A 20,445-nucleotide genomic window follows, 5' to 3' on the forward strand; every position below is an offset into this window, starting at 1 on the left:
ATATGTGCCTATTTTGCAAAAAGCCATATTATCTTTTGCAGCAAATGCAGCTAAAATTAAATTTTGAATTTTTTCGTGTTTTTCTCTTTTCGTAAATTATTGAAGATTAATTTATTTTTGATTGTCATTTGTTACATTGACAATAAAATTCGAAGCACCAAGCAAAACCGACTGGATTTTTCACTCGATTAGGCATTCAATAAAGCAATCATGAGATAATTAAGAATTTGTATTTTGGAAGATTGAGTTCGATTAGGGCTTTAATGTTGAAAACTTGACTAATTATTTAATTAAGTCTCTGTGTGAAATTGACATTAATATATCCGTAACCGTTTTATTCGTGATCGCCCTTTTTTATTGGACGTTGGGCTAGCGCACTGCCCTCAAGTGACCAAATGAAACCAGGCTAGTCATGATGAGTCCACACCCCGCATAACGTCTGCGCTCCTTTTCAGCATACATCAATTGCGTCATAACTAGAAAGACCATCTTGCTCACAGCAGTCCAACAATCTATTTGTCTGCACATTCAGAGAACTAAATTCCTAATGGAAGGCTCCTCCCCAAAAACTCCGTATACAGAGAATCTTTCGCCATGAAAACGACGGCAGGGAAACACTACATGTTCTGCGCTTTCCAATTCGTTGGGCAAGTGCGAACAGAATGGGTTCTCCTCTATCCTACACTTGTATAGATGTAGATAGACACTCCTGCCCACTCAACATCGCCGTGCTTCCGCTCGTACCATTCTAGTATATTCCGAACTAACATGAAAAGTCCAGCGCCCTTTTCTCTATTCTTCCCAACGTTCTTGCCACCTAACTATTGTTCGTGACCTTGCGCTTTTCATCACATCTTCAAATGGTCGGTCGATTTCAATGCCATACAGATCGGCCATTTCACTTGAGAGTAGATCTGCTGAAATTTTTCGGGATAAAACATGGATTGCGTCGTCGGACACCATCCGATAAGCATATGCTATTCGAATAGCAGTAATACGGTTGGCTGCTAGGTACATATCTTTCTGGTGGGCCATTTTAGAGCGGTGCCATGCTGGTGCTGCATATAATATTATCGAGCTGATTACGTATGGTCATAGCTGACTGGTAGCTTCGTCTGGGCCGCTGATGTTGGGCATTATTCGCGTTAGGGCTCCACTTGCTCCACAAACTTTCTCTCCTTTCTCGTGACAGCTCTATGCACTCTTTTTGCAACTCATTATTTTTTTTAACTAAACAATTTTACGCTGGGTGTGAGTTCGCCTAATTGCTACCTAAATTTATAAGAAAACCCTAAATTACTAGAAGCCATGACGCAGTAAAACCAGACAGGTGAAATCATCAGTACAACAACAAAAATTTGGCGGCCCTCATAATCCGGTCATGAACTTTAAAGTAGTACGGAGGGAAAATTTTTGGCACTATTTTGCTATTTTTTGCTACCTAAATAATGTACTGTGCAGAATAAAGCCAAACTCGATATATCTCCACATTGGAAACGGGACACGAAAGAAAAGAAAGAAGAAAACAGAGCAAAGGTAGAGAAAGCTGGAGGGAAGGTATGGGGAAGTTGAATGAGCCGATTAAGGTAAAGTAGAAAATGCAGAGGGGAGAGGAAATCAGAGAGGAAAAATAGCGTTAGCCAGAGGAGAGGCAGGTGGACAGATAGAGAAAGTCTAAACCATGTCTTTCGGGTTTGATCATACGGCTATTTCATGTTTGTCTAAACGTTTCCAGGGTCCGCCAGAGCTGTTTAAAATAAACTTCTGACAAGCCCCATAATACTTTTTTCGTCATCAATGAATTTCTATAAGCTCTGCTCTGATTTTTTTAAGCATCGTTGCTGTAACAACTCTGCCGCTTTATATGTTTACGCCAGCCACATTTTTCTGCTCCATGTGCCTATCTCACATAGATAAATGTTGGGTCTTGGCACCTTTTACTGATAACCCCGAGCTTTCGTATTACAAGGCTCCCAAATACTCATCCGCAATTTCATGACATCATTCCAGATCGTCAATCATCTCATTGACGTCAAAAGTCTTTTTCCCTATTCCCTAGTTGTGTACAATGGAATATCCTGAAATTCCAGTCATTCAGTTTCGTTGACTAAAATTTTTCCATTTCCTCTCAGTAAAAGGAAATAACATCATATTTCAGAAAGGCATTAATGTAGCATTTTTTATGACATTAAACAAATCAAAGCTGCAGATTTCAAGTGGGATGTGTAGCGCAACCCTTTCAAAGGGTTGCCAGCGCAATTTATAGCTTATCCAACCCAATTGTCAACCTGACTGTTTCATAAACACCCGGGGTTCTGGCGACCACAAGTTCACCATGGATCTAGGGGTGGGAGGGCGTGATGGCTTAGAAGGTTTCATGTGGTCATACTAAATCGCTCCCGGGATGGCCGGGTTAGTACCTTAATGGTGCTTTTTACCGGAACGTACCGGGTACCGGCAGGACCATCAACATCGGTAACATTCCCCAAGGCTTTCGAGGAGTGTCCTTATCGCTAAAACAGAAAAACAGGGCGAGTACTGTCAATTTCGACTGCATTTTGTAATAATGACTTGTCTGCTTTATTGCGTCATGCTGGAAACTTTCGGTAAGGTAGTGCAAAAGATTCATTTATTACATTCGTAAATTTAAAGAGTGGCGGCCGCGGTGGTGTTATGGTAGCGTGCTCCGCCTGCCACACCGAAGATCCTGGGTTCACGCCCCCTGGGCAAAGCAACATCAAAATTTTAGAAACAAGTTTTTCAATTAGAAGCAAATTTTTAAGCGGGGTCATCCCTCGGCAGTGTTTGGCAAGCACTCCGAGTGTATTTCTGCCATGAAAAGCTCTCAGTGAAAACTCGTCTGCCTTGCCGTTCGGAGTCGACATATAACAAGTAGGTCCCGTCCCGCCAATTTGTGGAAAAAATTAAAATGAGCACGATAGAAATTGGAAGAGAAGTTCGGCCTAAAATATCTTCGGAGGTTATCGCGCCTTACATTTATTTCTTTTTAAATTTAATGACTTTAAAGCGTATTCAAAATAATTAACATCATCAAACATGGTGAATCGCTGTGCATCATGCCTAAAACTATGCTAAACTTTTTCTAAGTAACATTTAGAAATTTTTGAATCTACTACAAGATCTTTAAAGGGTGTCTTGCTGAGGACAATTCTCTTTCTGTGCCGTGATGGTATGAAAAATATGTCAATATATTTAAATCAATTTTTGATTGAATATTTTTTTTTTTTTAATTTATTACTTCACAGAATGTAAACGCTTTATACAAAAGGATTCAAATCGATTTTGCATCACATCTTATGAACTGTTGTTTGCTGTCCTAGTACAATTTTTGAGCTACCTTCAGTTAATTGTTTCAGTTGCTATCCGAACTTAAATCGAAATTTTTTATCGATTACAAGAAAGCAGAAAACCTCTTTGAACCGATTTCGAGAAACGTTCGAATTGGAACACCGTTAGTTAAAAAAAAAAGAAAACAAGTAAGAACGGGACTGTCTTCGGCTGTGCCGAAGACTCCATACCTTTCATGAATGGGGCTGAACAATAATCTTATCCCGTTCGTAATCTCCGAATAATGGGATGTATAAGATAAGAAATATATAGTGAACAGATCTACATACCTAAACGATTTTTAAGATAAATATAAAATAAAAAACAGGTAGATACTTTGTGTGAGGATGCAAAGTTTCAGGTTTTTTGTGGTCTGCGTGTAAAAACTATGACTAAGAATCACGTATTTCAACAATATATGACGTAAACGTCATGATGAAATTTGATGAATTTTGAAGCTTCTAGCCGTAAAAAAGGGGCACAAATTACAGTTTATATGGGGTATATAATATATATACCACCGATCTCTATGATTTTTTCAAACAACAATATATGCTATATACGTAAGCATTTTGTGAAATTTTAAGCTTCTAGCTGTTAAAATGGGGTAGAAATTGCGAAAAGTTTCTTATCTGAACAATCGGTTGTATGAGATATATACTATATATACAACCGATCTCTATGATTTTTTCAGACAACAATATATGCTATATACGTAAGCATTCAATGAAATTTGAAGCTTCTAGCTGTTAAAACGGGGCAGAAATTGGCAAAGTTTCTTATCTGAACAATCGGTTGTATGAGATATTTACTATGTATACCATCGATCTCAATGATTTTTTCATACAACAATATATGCTACATACGTAAGCATTTGGTGAAATTTTAAGCTTCTAGCTCTTAAAATGGGGTATAAATTGCGAAAAGTTTCTTATCTGAACAATCGGTTGTATGAGATATATACTATATATACAACCGATCTCTATGATTTTTTCAGACAACAATATATGCTATATACGTAAGCATTCGGTGAAACTTGAAGCTTCTAGCTGTTAAAACGGGGCAGAAATTGCGCAAAGTTTCTTATCTGAACAATCGGTTGTATGAGATATATACTATGTATACCATCGATCTCAATGATTTTTTCAGACAACAATATATGCTACATACGTAAGCATTTGGTGAAATTTTAAGCTTCTAGCTGTTAAAATGGGGTAGAAATTGCGAAAAGTTTCTTATCTGAACAATCGGTTGTATGAGATATATACTATATACAACCGATCTCTATGATTTTTTCAGACAACAATATATGCTATATACGTAAGCATTCGGTGAAATTTTAAGCTTCTAGCTGTTAAAATGGGGCTAAAATTATATATATATACTATATATACCACCATATACCTATATACTATATATACCACCGATCTTTATGATTTTTTCAGATAACAATATATGCTATATACGTAAGCATTCATTGAAATTTGAAGCCTCTAGCTCTTAAAATAGGGCAGTCATTACGAAAAGTTTCTTATCTGAACAATCGGTTGTGGGGGATATATACTATATATACGACCGATCTCATCAATTTTTTCAGGCAACAATATGTGCAATACTCGAAATTATATGGTGAAGTTTGAAGCTTCAATCTGTTAAATTGAGTAAGATATGACCAAAATCATCTTTTTCTGAAAAATCGGTTGTATGGAGGATATATGCTTAGTGGTCCGATCCGGCCGGTTCCGACAAATGTCTAATCGGACACCCAAATACACCCGCTCACCAAATTTATCAAGATATCTCAAAAATTGAGGGACTAGTTTGCATACAAACAGACAGACGGACAGACGGACATGGCTAAATCAACTCAGCTGTTCATCCTGATTATTTCGGTATACTTAATGGTGAGTCTATCTATTTTCCTTTAAGGACTTACAATTTTGGGTTTCGTGACGAAATTAATATACCATTTCATTTTCATGAAAGGTATAAAAAATAATAATAACTTTGCGTTCACTACTCACCCATACAAATTGGTACAAATTTAGCACTTGCGCCAACGTAACGTAAATATCGATTCACTTGTTGACAGGCACAGTCATTAATTTCCGTTTTCGTCAAATCCATCGTTCGCAAATTGCACATATTGGCTAGTGTGTCCATGGTGAGTTCAGTCAATGGGTTGGATGAGGCATTTATTTGCCAAAGTTCTGTAGAAAAAAAATTAAATTGTAAAATAATTGTTTAAACTTTATACCTTTAAATGTATTATAGGTTAGGAGATATTTTTGTCCACAAATTAGGAAGCTTGTTGGTATGCGCCACCGTCGGAGCAATGGTGCAATAGCGCAATGTCCTGTGATGAGACCCGTAAATACTCTGCAGATTTTTTTAGCATGCGAAGAGAGCTAACTCCTTTCCTATCCAAACATGGCATAAGAGCCTTGAGACCTCGCAATCATCTCGGTAGGTCCACAGCGCGTCTGTTGCAAATTCATTCCATACAATATCGCTGTGCCCCGGGAACCAGCAAAGGGAGAAGTATATGTGCCTTATGGCAGTCAGCGGGTCTCGGCACTTCCACACGATATCCGACTTTATCTCGTAGGATTCTAATGCCTTTAAAGTCAGTAAGATTGATCTTCCTGCAGATGCCTTAAGTACATTCCAACTCCAGTTCCCTTTTCGAGCCATTAATGTTGATTGTAATGCCTCTATCACTGTCTAGGCCTTCCTCCCATTCCTCTCTTAAAGGATATCTTATGTTTTGCATCTGTTTCAAAAACCACCGTGAAATGGTCGGTGTGTCATGTCATCCAATATCTTCGTGTGCCCGTATTCGCAAGACTTCCACATTCTTTTAGTCGTAGAGCCCCTTTCCCTGCCAATCCGAGCACGAACACTTGCACAGGCATCAAGTAAAAAAAATAGTTTAAGCCTTCATAAAGTGCGCTGCTCACCGCGGCTGACATACTCATGCATAATAGCCTTTGCACCTTCTCAACCGTATGTTGATTGGTCTTTTTGTCTATCGCCTTCCACCAGACGAGAGCTCCATACGTTAGTATCGGTCGAATGTCTGTTTTAAACATGCCGTGGATGATATGCGGTGACAGACCCCAGTTCCTCCCGAAAGCCCTATTACAGATGAAGTATGCCGTCAGAGCTTTCTTTGATCTCACTTCAAGGTTGCTTTTCGAGGTTAATTTGGAGTCGAGTACAATAGCAAAATATTTGGCTCCAGGCGAGAGATTAATCGTTGCGCCGTTTAGCTTACGTAATTTAAAGAAGAGAACTGCCACGGAATGTCTTCTTATGACCCCTGAACACAACCTACATAGTGAGGCCATGGAGCTCAAAATTAATGAGCACAACGAAACACTGAAAAGGCAGTTTTTGCTAAACTATCAAAAACCAGGATACCCTAAGGGAACATCTCCATAAGCAATATGATGAGATCCGGCAACTACCAACGGAGACACGAGTTAACCTGGTCAAACTTCGTTCTGGATACTGCAACAGGTTAAACTCTTACGTGTTCAGAATCAACCCCGACATACGTAATGTATGTCCTGCATGAGATGCGTCCCCACATGACACCAACCATCTTTTCCATTGTATCGAATATTGTAGAACCTACGCCTCTAACACCAATCTTCCTATGGTCCGCCCCTGTTGCAACTGCCAGTTTCCTTGGACTCCCGTTAGAGGATTTTGATGACACTTTGTGAGTGGTCGTGCCATTGAAACTAATTTTATGTGCTGCTCTATATACATACATACATAGCTACTACAAATTAATAATAAACAAGTAAGGAGGCTAAGTTCGGGTGTAACCGAACATTACATACTCAGTTGAGAGCTGTGGAGACAAAGTAAGGGAAAATCACCATGTTGTAAAAAGAACCTAGGGTAACCCTGGAATGTGTTTGTACGATATGGGTATCAAATGGAAGGTATTAAAGAGTATTTTAAGAGAAAGTGGACCATAGTTCTATAGATGGACGTCATTTAGGGATATCGCCATAAAGTTGGACCAGGCCTGACTCTAGAATTTGTTTGTACGATATGGGTATCAAATGAAATGTGTTAATGATAATTTTAAAAGGGAGTGGGCCTAAGTTCTATAGGTGGACGCCTTTTCGAGATATCGCCATAAAGGTGGACCAGGGGTGACTCTAGAATTTATTTTGTACGATATGGGTATCAAATGAAAGGTATTAATGAGTATTTTAAAAGGGCGTGGGCCTAAGTTCTATAGATAGACTCCGTTTCGAGATATCGCCATAAAGGTGGACCAGGGGTGACTCTAGAATTTGTTTGTACTATATGGGTATCAAATGAAAGGTGTTTATGAGTATTTTGAAAGGGAGTGGGGCTTAGTTCTATAGGTGGACGCCTTTTCGGAATATCGTTATAAAAGTGGACCAGGGGTGACTCTAGAATGCGTTTGTATAATATGGGTATCAAATGAAAGATGTTAATGAGTATTTTAAAAGGGCGTGGGCCTTAGTTCTATAGGTGGACGCCTTTTCGAGATGTCGCCATAAAGGTGGACCAGGGGTGACTCTAGAATTTGTTTGTACGATATGGGTATCAAATGAAAGGTGTTAATGAGTTTTTTAAAAGGGCGTGGTCCTTAGTTCTATAGGTGGACGCCTTTTCGAAATATCGCCATAAAGGTGGACCAGGGGTGACTCTAGAATTTGTTTGTACTATATGGGTATCAAATGAAAGATGTTAATGAGTATTTTGAAAGGGAGTGAGCCTTAGTTCTATAGGTGGACGCCTTTTCGGAATATCGTTATAAAAGTGGACCAGGGTTGACTCTAGAATGCGTTTGTACAATATGGGTATCAAACGAAAGGTTTTAAATAGTGTTTTAAAAGGGAGTGGGCCTTAGTTCTATAGGTGGACGCCTTTTCGGAATATCGTTATAAAAGTGGACCAGGTGTGACTCTAGAATGCGTTTGTATAATATGGGTATCAAATGAAAGATGTTAATGAGTATTTTAAAAGGGCGTGGGCCTTAGTTCTATAGGTGGACGCCTTTTCGAGATATCGCCATAAAGGTGGACCAGGGGTGACTCTAGAATTTGTTTGTACGATATGGGTATCAAATGAAAGGTGTTAATGAGTATTTTAAAAGCGCGTGCGCCTTAGTTCTATAGGTGGACGCCTTTTCGAAATATCGCCATAAAGGTGGACCAGGGGTGACTCTAGAATTTGTTTGTACGATATGGGTATCAAATGAAAGGTGTTAATGAGTATTTTAAAAAGGAGTGGGCCTTAGTTCTATATGTGGACGGCTTTTCGAGATGTCGCCATAAACGTGGACCAGGGGTGACTCTAGAATTTGTTTGTACTATATGGGTATCAAATGAAAGGTGTTAATGAGTATTTTAAAAGGGCGTGGGCCTTAGTTCTATAGGTGGATGTCTTTTCGAGATATCGCCATAAACGTGGACCAGGGGTGACTCTAGAATTTGTTTGTACGATATGGGTATCAAATGAAAGGTGTTAATGAGTATTTTAAAAGGGCGTGGGCCTTAGTTCTTAAGGTGGACGCCTTTTCGAAATATCGCCATAAAGGTGGACCAGGGGCGACTCTAGAATTTGTTTGTACGATATGGGTATCAAATGAAAGGTGTTAATGAGTATTTTAAAAAGGAGTGGGCCTTAGTTCTTTATGTGGACGCCTTTTCGAGATATCGCCATAAACGTGGACCAGGGGTGACTCTAGAATGTGTTTGTACGATATGGGTATCAAATTAAAGGTATTAATGAGGGTTTTAAAAGGGAGTGGCCCTTAGTTGTATATGTGAAGGCGTTTTCGAGATATCGACCAAAATGTGGACCAGGGTGATCCAGAACATCATCTGTCGGGTACTGCTAATTTATTTATATATGTAATACCACGAACAATATTCCTTCCAAGATTCCAAGGGCTTTTGATTTCATTTTCTTCTACTTAATATGGTAGGTGTCACACCCATTTTACCAAGTTTTTTTCTAAATTTATATTTTGCGTCAATAGACCAATACAATTACCATGTTTTATCCCTTTTTTCGTATTTGGTATATAATTATGGCATTTTTTTCATTTTTCGTAATTTTCGATATCGAAAAGTGGGCGTGGTCATAGTCGGATTTCGGCCATTTTTTACACCAATACAAAGTGAGTTCAGATAAGTACGTCAACTGAGTTTAGTAAAGATATATCGATTTTTGCTCAAGTTATCGTGTTAACGGCCGAGCGGAAGGACAGACGGTCGACTGTTTATAAAAACTGGGCGTGGCTTCAACCGATTTCGCCCTTTTTCACAGAAAACAGTTATCGTTCTAGAGTCTAAGCCTCTACCAAATTTCACAAGGATTGGTAAATTTTTGTTCGACTTATGGCATTAAAAGTATCCTAGAAAATGAAATGAAAAAAGGGCGGAGCTACGCCCATTTTGAAAATTTGACATAATTTACTTATATACTGTAAAGATATTAACTTTTCTTTTAAAATTTGAATTAAAAAAAAAAAATTTTTTTAAAGTGGGCGTGGTCGTTCTCCGATTTTGCTAATTTTTATTAAACAGGCATATAGTAATAAGTGTAACGTTCCTGCCAAATTTCATCATAATATCTTCAACGACTGCCAAATTACAGCTTGCAAAACTTCTAAATTACCTTCTTTTAAAAGTGGGCGGTGCCACGCCCATTGTCCAAAATTTTACTAGTTTTCTATTCTGCGTCATAAGTTCAACTCACCTACCAAGTTTCATCGCTTTATCCGTATTTGGTAAGGAATTATCGCACTTTTTCGATTTTTCGAAATTTTCGATATAGAAAATGTGGGCGTGGTTATTGTCCGATATCGTTCATTTTAAATAGCGATCTGAGATGAGTGCCCAGGGACCTACATACCAAATTTCATCAAGATACCTCAAAATTTACTCAAGTTATCGTGTTAACGGACAGACGGACGGACGGACGGACGGACGGACATGGCTCAATCGAATTTTTTTTCGATACTGATGATTTTGATATATGGAAGTCTATATCTATCTCGATTCCTTTATACCTGTACAACCAACCGTTATCCAATCAAAGTTAATATACTCTGTGAGCTCTGCTCAACTGAGTATAAAAACTGAAATCCTATTTTCATAACAGATCAAGGCCTGTTGACTTGTACATATATGTATTTATTTATGTACTCACTTGGCAGAACACCCAAATTGGGTAGGCTTTCTAAACCACAATCGGCTACATTTAAGTATTCCAACGGTGCTTGTATTGGTGTATCAAGGCCCTTAAATAAAGATAGAATACATTTTTTTATTAGAAACCCAAAACAAACATACCAGTGTATGTACATATGTAAAAAGTATGTGATAATAACCCTGCAAAAATCGTTGGATCATGTGGTCCACTGGAGTACTTACCATTATACTCCACTGTAATGCAGCAATGGACCAACTCATGTTTCCACACGAACACATTGTAAGCCGATCATTGCTCGTTTTTAATGATTGTAATCACTACACGATGTTTATTGGACTGTGGATACCCCATGGATTACTCTGATGTAATGCGAAGCTGGAGTATATGGTCCAGTCCTAGGACATCGCAATGTTAACTGGACCATATTTTTTGTATGAATTGTGGTTAATTTTGGAGTACTCGGCTGGTCCATAGCGAGTACTCCATACATGCATGCATGGAGTACTCGCGATTTTTGCAGGGAAATTACAAATTTGGTCAAAGAATTATAAATATGTGTGAAATGTATACGAACCTGCAAATCGCGTTCCAAATTGAAAAGCTCATTGCTATCAACGTAGAGATTGCGCAGCGAGGGTAATTGAAAAATTTCCAACGGTATTGTGACTAGCGCGTTATTTGACAGATCAATCTCCTATTAAAAACAATACAATTTTAATATTTAAGCAATAAACCGTTTCATTTAATTTATTTTCACACTGATACAAATATATACATTGTTGCTACAATGAGGCTTTCAGCTCGATAGTATTGAACCTAGAGTTGTAAAAATATCGCTGTTTTTTGTTTTTTTAAATCGACTATGGAAAGTGGAAACCCTAACGGAATTCCGTTTCAAAATGCACATTTTCCCCACCTTCGGGATTTTCCCGAGTAAAGAAATTGATACATCTCAGAACAAATCTGTCCTCATGTTATAAAAAAAACAATGAACATATGTATGTATTGTGACGAATATTAGCATCACTAAGCTGCTACTAAATAAATGCACAACAACAATAAGGCAGCCACTCTTATGTAGAAGGCGACGAAGAGATATCTCATACACAAATATGTAGTTATCAGCCGAAGTAGTTACTCACACATACACACGCAAATGACTATGGGAGAGGCGTGGACTACAGATATACATGTATATAGCTGATAACTCACCAGGCATGAGCTACAACTGTTAGCGAAATTACTAGACTTTAGGAGAAATAGGTGAACGGGGAAACACAGAGTATAAAAGCAGCGCAAGCTGAGTAATAACGAGTTAGTTTTGATTTAAACACGCTATTGGTTCTGAAGTATAATTGTAAAGTGCTACTACCAAAGTAATCTAAATAAAGACCAGTTTGTAATACTGAATATTGAAATGATTTATTCAACAGTTTAGCGATTCGAACGTTAGCAGAAGGTGTAAGATAATTAGGATTTCCCCAAAATTCGTTACAGTATGTATATCTTTGTCTTCTAGGGGCTTCTAAAGTTCGCAACCAAATCATCATGAAGCTTTCTAGGCCTAAGAGGGTTAACGGGTTTTGAATATTTCCGCGTTAAAGCATGTCTAGGGAAACGAGTTTCGATACGATACTTCAACAAATCGGCGGCCGCTGTATTGGTAGCGTGCTCCGCCTACCTCGCCGAAGATCCTGCGTTCATTCCCCGCCAAAGCAACATCAAAAATTTAGAAGCATGTTTTTTCAATAAGAAACAAGTTTTTCGCGAATCGGAATAAATTTTGCAATGAAGAATTTTTAGTTGTTCAGTTAGTTGTTTTAACAATTAACTTCACAATCAAAGTTACTATTCATCATTTATATGCCGGATTTACATAGAACGCTTTGCTCAGTGCTTCGCTTTGATAGATGAGTTTTTATAGTTTGGACTCCGTATTGCTGTACAAAACTTATTAAACGTAAAACGATTTGAGAAGTTGAGGACTCTTATGGCAAAGTTAAGGCTCTTGGCAGAGCGTTCTTTGTACATTCAGCCTTATTGCAAAAAGTATTTTACAAAGGCAAAGAGATATTGAGATCTAATTTCAGGGTTTATTATTGATGCGCGCATTTGTCTCATCAACTTAGTATCGATACTTTGAGTATCGAGTCTTCTTGATTCGATATTAACGGGTACCCGATACTTGTAAAGCAATACTTGATATGAGTACCGTATGGATACTTTACATATCGATATCGGCATGCCTGTCGAGAGATTCGACTGAAATCCAAAGAATCGAAGTCCGACGTCAGTAGCAGGCAGGATAGGTTTATGTTTTCATTGAGCATCAAATTGGTTATAAATAACTCTAGAAAAAAGAGATATGCCATGTTCCAGGCAATTAAAAGTTCACTTTATAAATTTTTCGCAGACATTTTCTTTCCAATACTTTAAATTCTAAAGTTTAGAACTGCCTCATCTGACAATATCAGCCCCAGCGGGTTGGGGGGGCTTAGAATGTACCCGCGGCAAGTATGGCTGTCGTAAGAGGCGACTCAAATACCAAATTGATTCAAGGGGTTGTATAGCGCAAACCTTACAAGGGGTTGCCCGCACAATATATCACTTCCCCAACCCAATGGTCAACCTTTCTACCCGTAGCGAATCATGTTTCTTTAACAGCCGAGGCTCTGGCGACCCCGAAATCCTCATGGACCTAGGGGTGTGAGGGCGGATTGGCCCAGAAGGTTTCATGCGGTCATACCAAATCGTTCCCGAGATGGTCGGGCTAGAACCTTAATGGTGTTTGTTACCGGAACGTATCGAATCTGCGTTCGACAAATGGCCATCAACATCGATAACACTCTCCAAGGCCTCCGAGGTGTGTTCGTATCGCTACAACAACATCTGACAAGATCCGTTCTTCTGCTCTACATATGTAGCACGACGATCCGCGAAAAGTACCAAGGTATGTATGTTTATATTTTCTTTTCATTTGTCCACTCAATCAATTGTAGCACTTGTTAACAAATACTACTCTTCAATGGATTTCTAGGTTGACATTATTTGCTTTATTGCTCCAAGTAGGCTGGGAGTTTCATACGGATTTTTCAACTATCCTGATAAACAAATTATTGGTGTGTCCGGATCTGTATTAATCCGGATATCCAAATATTTTCACAAATGAATACTAGCCGGATATCCATGCTTCCGGAATAACCCGGGTGGATATCCGGATATTCGGATATACGTATACTCCCAGCTAAACGAAGTCTTTAGCTGTTAGCTGTTGTAGAGGAAAAGAGATGGAGAAAAGAGACGCGCAAAATACTTTTTTAAATGTAGGCAAGCTTATTTTCGAATAGGACCAACGCTTGCCCCGTTAGCTAGTTTTGTATGTATTATTATATGGGGATCAATGTACATATTTGCAAGTAGATCTCCAAAAATTTGAACCTTATAGAAGGACCTCAAAAGGCTTATGGTAATGTTAGCTGTATGGCATATTCCTTATATTACTCCTTATTTTTATGTCCTATGTCATCAGGTACTCACAGTTGAGTGGTAATGCAAAAAATATCACCCTCACTCAGCTGTAGTGGAAGTGAAGCTGAAAAAATTTTCACTAAAATGTAAAAGCTAGTAATAAATATATTTTAATCTTAGTGCACAAAATGTTTCCTTCACTCATTTCAGAGGTGCCAGAAAACTTCCAATAATTTAATTTTTATTTCACTCAGCTGAGTGATAGTGGAGAAATGAAATTACTGCAATGCATTTTCTTAGGCCACGCTTCTCTTCCAATTTGCGTCGTGCTCCTTTTAATGTTTCCTACAATTTGGCGGGATGGGACCTATATGCTTTACGCCAACTCCGAACAGCATATGAGTTTTCACGCATAAAAAATCACTGCTGAGAGGTGACCCCGCTTGGAAAGACTTTTATTCTAATTGAAAAAAATTTTTTCTATATTTTTGATGTTGCTTTGCCCGGTACTTGCAACCATGATCTTCGGTGAGGTAACACCACACAACGGCGGCCGCCATAAATAAGGCTTGTAGACCATATAAGAAAGGCTTACTTAAGGTATCATAATAGCGCATTAGCTAGAATATAACAACCTTATTATAAGGATTATAGAACAAATAAAATAGGATTAATGCACATAAGCCGTTTATATAAGATACAACTTGCTATATTAGGACCTTATTAAAAAAAAACAAGTAAGGAAGGTTAAGTTCGGGTGTAACCGAACATTACATACTCAGTTGAGAGCTATGGTGACAACATAAGGGAAAATAACCATGTAGGAAAATGAACCGAGGGAAACCCTGGAATGTGTTTGTATGACATGTGTATCAAATGAAAGGCATTAAAGAGTAATTTATGAGGGAGTGCGCCATAGTTCTATAGGTGGACGCCATTTAGGGATATAGCCATAAAGGTGGATCAGGGTTGACTCTAGAATGCGTTTGTACGATATGGGTATCAAATGAAAGGTATTAATGAGTATTTTAAAATGGCGTGGACCTAAGTTCTATAGATGGACGCCTTTTCGAGATATCGCCGTAAAGATGGACCAGGGGTGACTCTAGAATGCGTTTGCACAATATGGGCATCAAACGAAAGGTGTTAATGAGTATTTTAAAAGGGAGTGGGCCGTAGTTCTATAGGTGGACGCCGTTTCGAGATATCGTCATAAAGGTGGACCAGGGGTGACTCTAGAATGCGTTTGTATGATATGGGTATCAAATGAAAGGTGTTAATGAGTATTTTAAAAGGGAGTAATCCTTAGTTCCATAGGTGGACGCCGTTTCGAGATATCGCCATAAAGGTGGACCAGGGGTGACCCTAGAATTTGTTTGTACAATATGGGTATCAAAAGAAAGGTGTTAATGAGTATTTTAAAAGGGAGTGGGCCTTAGTTCTATAGGTGGATGCCGTTTCGAAATATCGCCATAAAAGTGGACCAGGGGTGACTCTAGAATGTGTTTGTACGATATGGATATCAAATTAAAGGTATTAATGAGGATTTTAAAAGGGAGTGATGGTTGTTGTATAGGTGGTCGCCTTTTCGAAATATCGCCATAAAGGTGGACCAGGGGTGACTCTAGAATGCGTTTGTACGATATGGATATCAAATTAAAGGTATTAATGAGTATTTTAAAAGGGAGTAATCCTTAGTTCCATAGGTGGACGCCGTTTCGAGATATCGCCATAAAGGTGGACCAGGGGTGACCCTAGAATTTGTTTGTACAATATAGGTATCAAAAGAAAGGTGTTAATGAGTATTTTAAAAGGGTGTAGGGCATAGTTCTATAGGTGTACGCCTTTTCGAGATATCGCCATAAAGGTGGACCAGGGGTGACCCTAGAATTTGTTTGTACAATATGGGTATCAAAAGAAAGGTGTTAATGAGAGTTTTAAAAGGGAGTGGTGGTAGTTGTATATGTGAAGGCGTTTTCCAGATATCGACCAAAATGTGGACTAGGGTGACCCAGAACATTATCGGTTGGATACCGCTAATTTATTTATATATGTAATACCTGGCAAGATTTTAAGGGTGTTTTATTTCGCCCTGCAGAACTTTTTCATTTTCTTCTACTTAATATGGTAGGTGTCACAACCATTTTATAAAGTTTTTTCTAAAGTTATATTTCGCGTCAATAAAACAATCCAATTACCTTACCATGTTTCATCCCTTTTTTCGTATTTGGTATAGAATTATGGCATTTTTTTCATTTTTCGCAATTTTCGATATCGAAAAAGTGGGCGTGGTCATAGTCCGATATCGTTCATTTTTCATACCAAGGTAAAGTGGGTTCAGATAAGTACGTTAACTGAGTTTAGTAAAGATATATCGATTTTTGCTCAAGTTATCGTGTTAACGGCCATGCGGAAGGACAGACGGACGACTGTGTATAAAAACTGGGCGTGGCATCAACCGATTTCGCCCATTTTCACAGAAAACAGTTAAAGCCATAAAATCTATGCCCCTACCAAATTTCAAAAGGATTGGTTAATTTTTGTTCGATTTATGGCATTAAAAGTATCCTAGACAAATTAAATGAAAAAGGGCGGAGCCACGCCCATTTTTAAATTTTCTTTTATTTTTGTATTTTGTTGCACCATATCATTACTGGAGTTGAATCTTGACATAATTTACTTATATAATGTAAAGATATTAAATTTTTTGTTAAAATTTTACTTTAAAAAAATTTTTTTTTTAAAAGTGGGCGTGGTCCTTCTCCGATTTTGCTAATTTTTATTAAGCGTACATACAGTAATAAGGGTAACGTTCCTGCCAAATTACATCATGATATCTTCAACGACTGCCAAATTACAGCTTGCAAAAGTTTTAAATTACCTTCTTTAAAAAGTGGGCGGTGCCACGCCCATTGTCCAAAATTTTACTAATTTTATATTTTGCGTCATAAGTTCAACTCATCTACCAAGTTTCGTCGCTTTATCTGTCTTTTGTAATGAATTATCGCACTTTTTCGATTTTTCGAAATTTTCGATATCGAAAAAGTGGGCGTGGTTATAGTCCGATATCGTTCATTTTAAATAGCGATCTGAGATGAGTGCTCAGGAACCTACATACCAAATTTCATCAAGATACCTCAAAATTTACTCAAGTTATCGTGTTAACGGACGGACGGACGGACGGACGGACGGACGGACGGACGGACGGACGGACATGGCTCAATCAAATTTTTTTTTGATCCTGATTATTTTGATATATGGAAGTCTATATCTATCTCGATTCCTTTATATATGTACAACCAACCGTTATCCAATCAAACTTAATATACTCTGTGAGCTCTGCTCAACTGAGTATAAAAAATGTAAGGCGCGATAACCTCCGAAGAGATCTAAGGCCGAGCTTCTCTTCCAATTTGCGTCGTGCTCCTATTGATTTTCCCTACAAATCGGCCGGACGGGACCTACATGTTTTATGATGTTGCTTTGCCCGGGGTGTCAACCCAGGGCATACGGTGTGGTAGGCGGAGCACGCTACCATCACACCACGGTGGCCGCCAAGGACCACCTTATTATAGGTTTAGGAATCAGGTAGAACAATGAACAGTATGCCAAATTTTAACCTAATTATATGTCTTATTGTATATACAAAATTTGGCTTGCATAGGACTTAGAAGAAGACACCATCTGACTTGAATTCCTTTATTAGTCTTTGTAATCAAAATTTTATTTAAGTATAAAGTGGTAATCTATAATTGAAAACTCATTTTCAGTTCCCATGATCAATTTACGGGACAAGTAACATTAAAATACGGCAGTGGTTCGGCTAGCCTAGAAAAATTTGTTTTTTTTTAAATTACGAAAATTTATAGACGAAAGTTGGGTTTTATTTATCATTACCCCGTTTAAGTTTAGACAACATTTATATTTTATTGTTATTAACCTTATTGATAAGGCTTATTTGTAGTAAAAAAGCCTGAAATAAGGTGTTATTATAAGGCGTATGATGTACCTTTCTATAAGGTTTATCTAACCGGAGCAAAACCAGTATTCCTTATTGCTTACAACCGCTTATGCCAGTTTCATATCTTAATATATAAAAATCACGTGTCACTATGTTTGTTCCCGATGGACTCACTACTGAACCGATTTTGAATTTGTTTTGCACCCCATGTGTAGTTCGATCTAACTTGAAATATAAAAATAAATAAATGTAAGGCGCGATAACCTCCGAAGAGATCTAAGGCCGAGCTTCTCTTCCAATTTGCGTCGTGTTCCTCTTGATTTTCCCTACAAATTGGCCGGACGGGACCTACATGTTTTATGCCGACTCCGGCAGATGAGTTTTCACTGAGAGCTTTTCATGGCAGAAATACACCCGGAGCGCTTGCCAAACACTGCCGAGGGGCGACCCCGCTTAGAAAAATGTTCTTCTAATTGAAAAACCTTATTTCTAAAATTTTGATGTTGCTTTGCCCGGGGTGCGAACCCAGGGCATACGGTGTGATAGACGGAGCACGCTATCATCACACCACGGTGGCCGCCAACTTAGTTGTTACATGTGCAATTTTTAAGCCGAATTTCAAAAGCAACGAAAATCTGCATTTACTATTATAGTGAAGTGTGGAAAATAAAAATATATATATATAAAAAGAAAGGCTAAAATGTGTGTTAATTGGTCGCCGGTGTTTGAAAAGATGCGTCGGTCGATTTTGTTCAAACTTTCACACAAGTTGCGTAAACCTCACGCGGTGGTTACTACATAGGCTTGGTTGCGATCGACGTACAGGGTCTCGAGATATAGGCCGAAACGTGGACCCGAGTACTCCTAGAATGTGTTTATAGAATATGGATAACAAATGAAAGCTGTTGATGAGTGCTTTAGTAGAGGGTAATTTTCATACCCCTGGGTGACTAGGGTCTCGAGATATAGGCCAAAACGTGGGCCAGTGAATGCCTAGACAGTGATTATACAATATAGTTATCAAATGAAAGCTGTTGATGAGTGCTTTTGTACAGAGTAATATCCAGGGACGGACTGGGACTGGGATTAGGACTAGGACTGGAATAAAATACATACCACCCTCTGGGACAGGCAATAAGGAATGCGGAATAATGAGAAGAAATTGAGAGAAGAGAAAAGAGAGAAGGAGATTGAGAAAGAGATAGAATGAGACGAAGATGGAGATAGATGAAGCGAAAAAGCGGAGGGAGGACTGAATAAAAGGATTAGGAAAAACTGAAGAGATGGGAAGGAAGAGTCAGACGGAAAAAGCGTATTAAAATGTATGCAGATAGGCCAAATTTAGGGCAGAACAACGTCTGCTTGGTCTTCTAGCATTCTATATATGAAAGTATGGTGGATGGTGCTGGTTTAGGATGCTTAAGCCAAGCTTTAGCAATGTATAACAGAAAAGTGTTAAAGTTTGGCTTTAACATAAGAAGGTCTTAGTAGAAAGATCACTTCTACTTGATCTTACGGTTCTTGTTATCACAGTCAATCGCAAAACGGAAGTGGACAGATTTTCAATACATCGAAAACTTTTTTCTAAAATTGTATGTTGAAATACGTAAAATCACTCGCAACCAATGTGAACGACGCTGTCTAAATATGAGCTCAGAATGCTTATCAGCGAAACTTGCTTTTTCGCCATAAATTCTTTCCTCTCGTGATAATAGTACAATTTACTAATTAGTTTCACAAAGGCATCGGAACGTTAATTTCGTTTAATTACCGATTACAACGATTTTATGGAGTGCATGCAATTAGCAATGCATGTAATGACAAAGTTACATATGCACTCATTGATCCGATCGCATACTAATATATTTATGTAAGTACATTAGGCTTCGCTTTTTCGACATTTTTATAGGACACAAAGCAAGCTTTCCTTAGACCCAAGAAAAAAAGTTGTATGGGAAAAATTTCTTTCTCGAAACACCGTACTTCATTAACCGTACCTGAATACTCGAAAATTCATGGAATTCGTGGTACAATATATGTATATTAAACCTCTTTTTAATAAAACTTTGTATACTAATAACGAACCAGCGGGCATCAACTTCTATCAGTTTCAGCTTTAAAACAATAATTATTTTAATGTTTGAGACAATTTAAGTCATCTGTAAGTACAAAATACCATTACTTCTATTACGATACTGTACTTCTTGACGTTATCCGATGTTGTAAATTTTTGCAGGTCCTGCTTTATAGCTCAAACAGAAGTAAAAACTAAGGTACATCCTATATGTACATGGAGTTTCTACTTACCTCCATTGATGTAAGGGGCGCAAATGTGCCAGGTTCCACCGACTGTATCTTATTCTCGTAGAGCACCAATATTTTAATGCTTGTGTAACGTTCAAATGAATTATGTTTAAGCTTTTTAATGCGATTGAATGCTAGGTCGAGAATCT

The 20,445-nt window shown here is 38.2% G+C and overlaps 1 protein-coding gene across 7 annotated transcripts in view; it reads right to left on the reverse strand.

The window, feature by feature from the left end:
* The window catches only part of Lapsyn (Leucine-rich repeat activity-regulated protein at synapses), a 142,168-nt gene that overhangs the window by 42,136 nt on the left and 79,587 nt on the right, over positions 1–20,445 (reverse strand). For all 7 annotated transcript variants that reach the window (XM_067773970.1, XM_067773967.1, XM_067773964.1 and 4 more), the window contains 4 exons: positions 20,300–20,443; positions 11,138–11,257; positions 10,561–10,651; positions 5,373–5,558 (listed from right to left, as the gene is read on the reverse strand). In XM_067773970.1, the coding sequence (XP_067630071.1) occupies positions 5,373–5,558; positions 10,561–10,651; positions 11,138–11,257; positions 20,300–20,443 (541 nt within the window). The remainder of the gene's footprint in view (positions 1–5,372; positions 5,559–10,560; positions 10,652–11,137; positions 11,258–20,299; positions 20,444–20,445) is intronic.

This window comes from Eurosta solidaginis, chromosome 3 (genome assembly GCF_040869045.1).
Source record: "Eurosta solidaginis isolate ZX-2024a chromosome 3, ASM4086904v1, whole genome shotgun sequence".
NCBI classification, from domain to species: domain Eukaryota; kingdom Metazoa; phylum Arthropoda; class Insecta; order Diptera; family Tephritidae; genus Eurosta; species Eurosta solidaginis.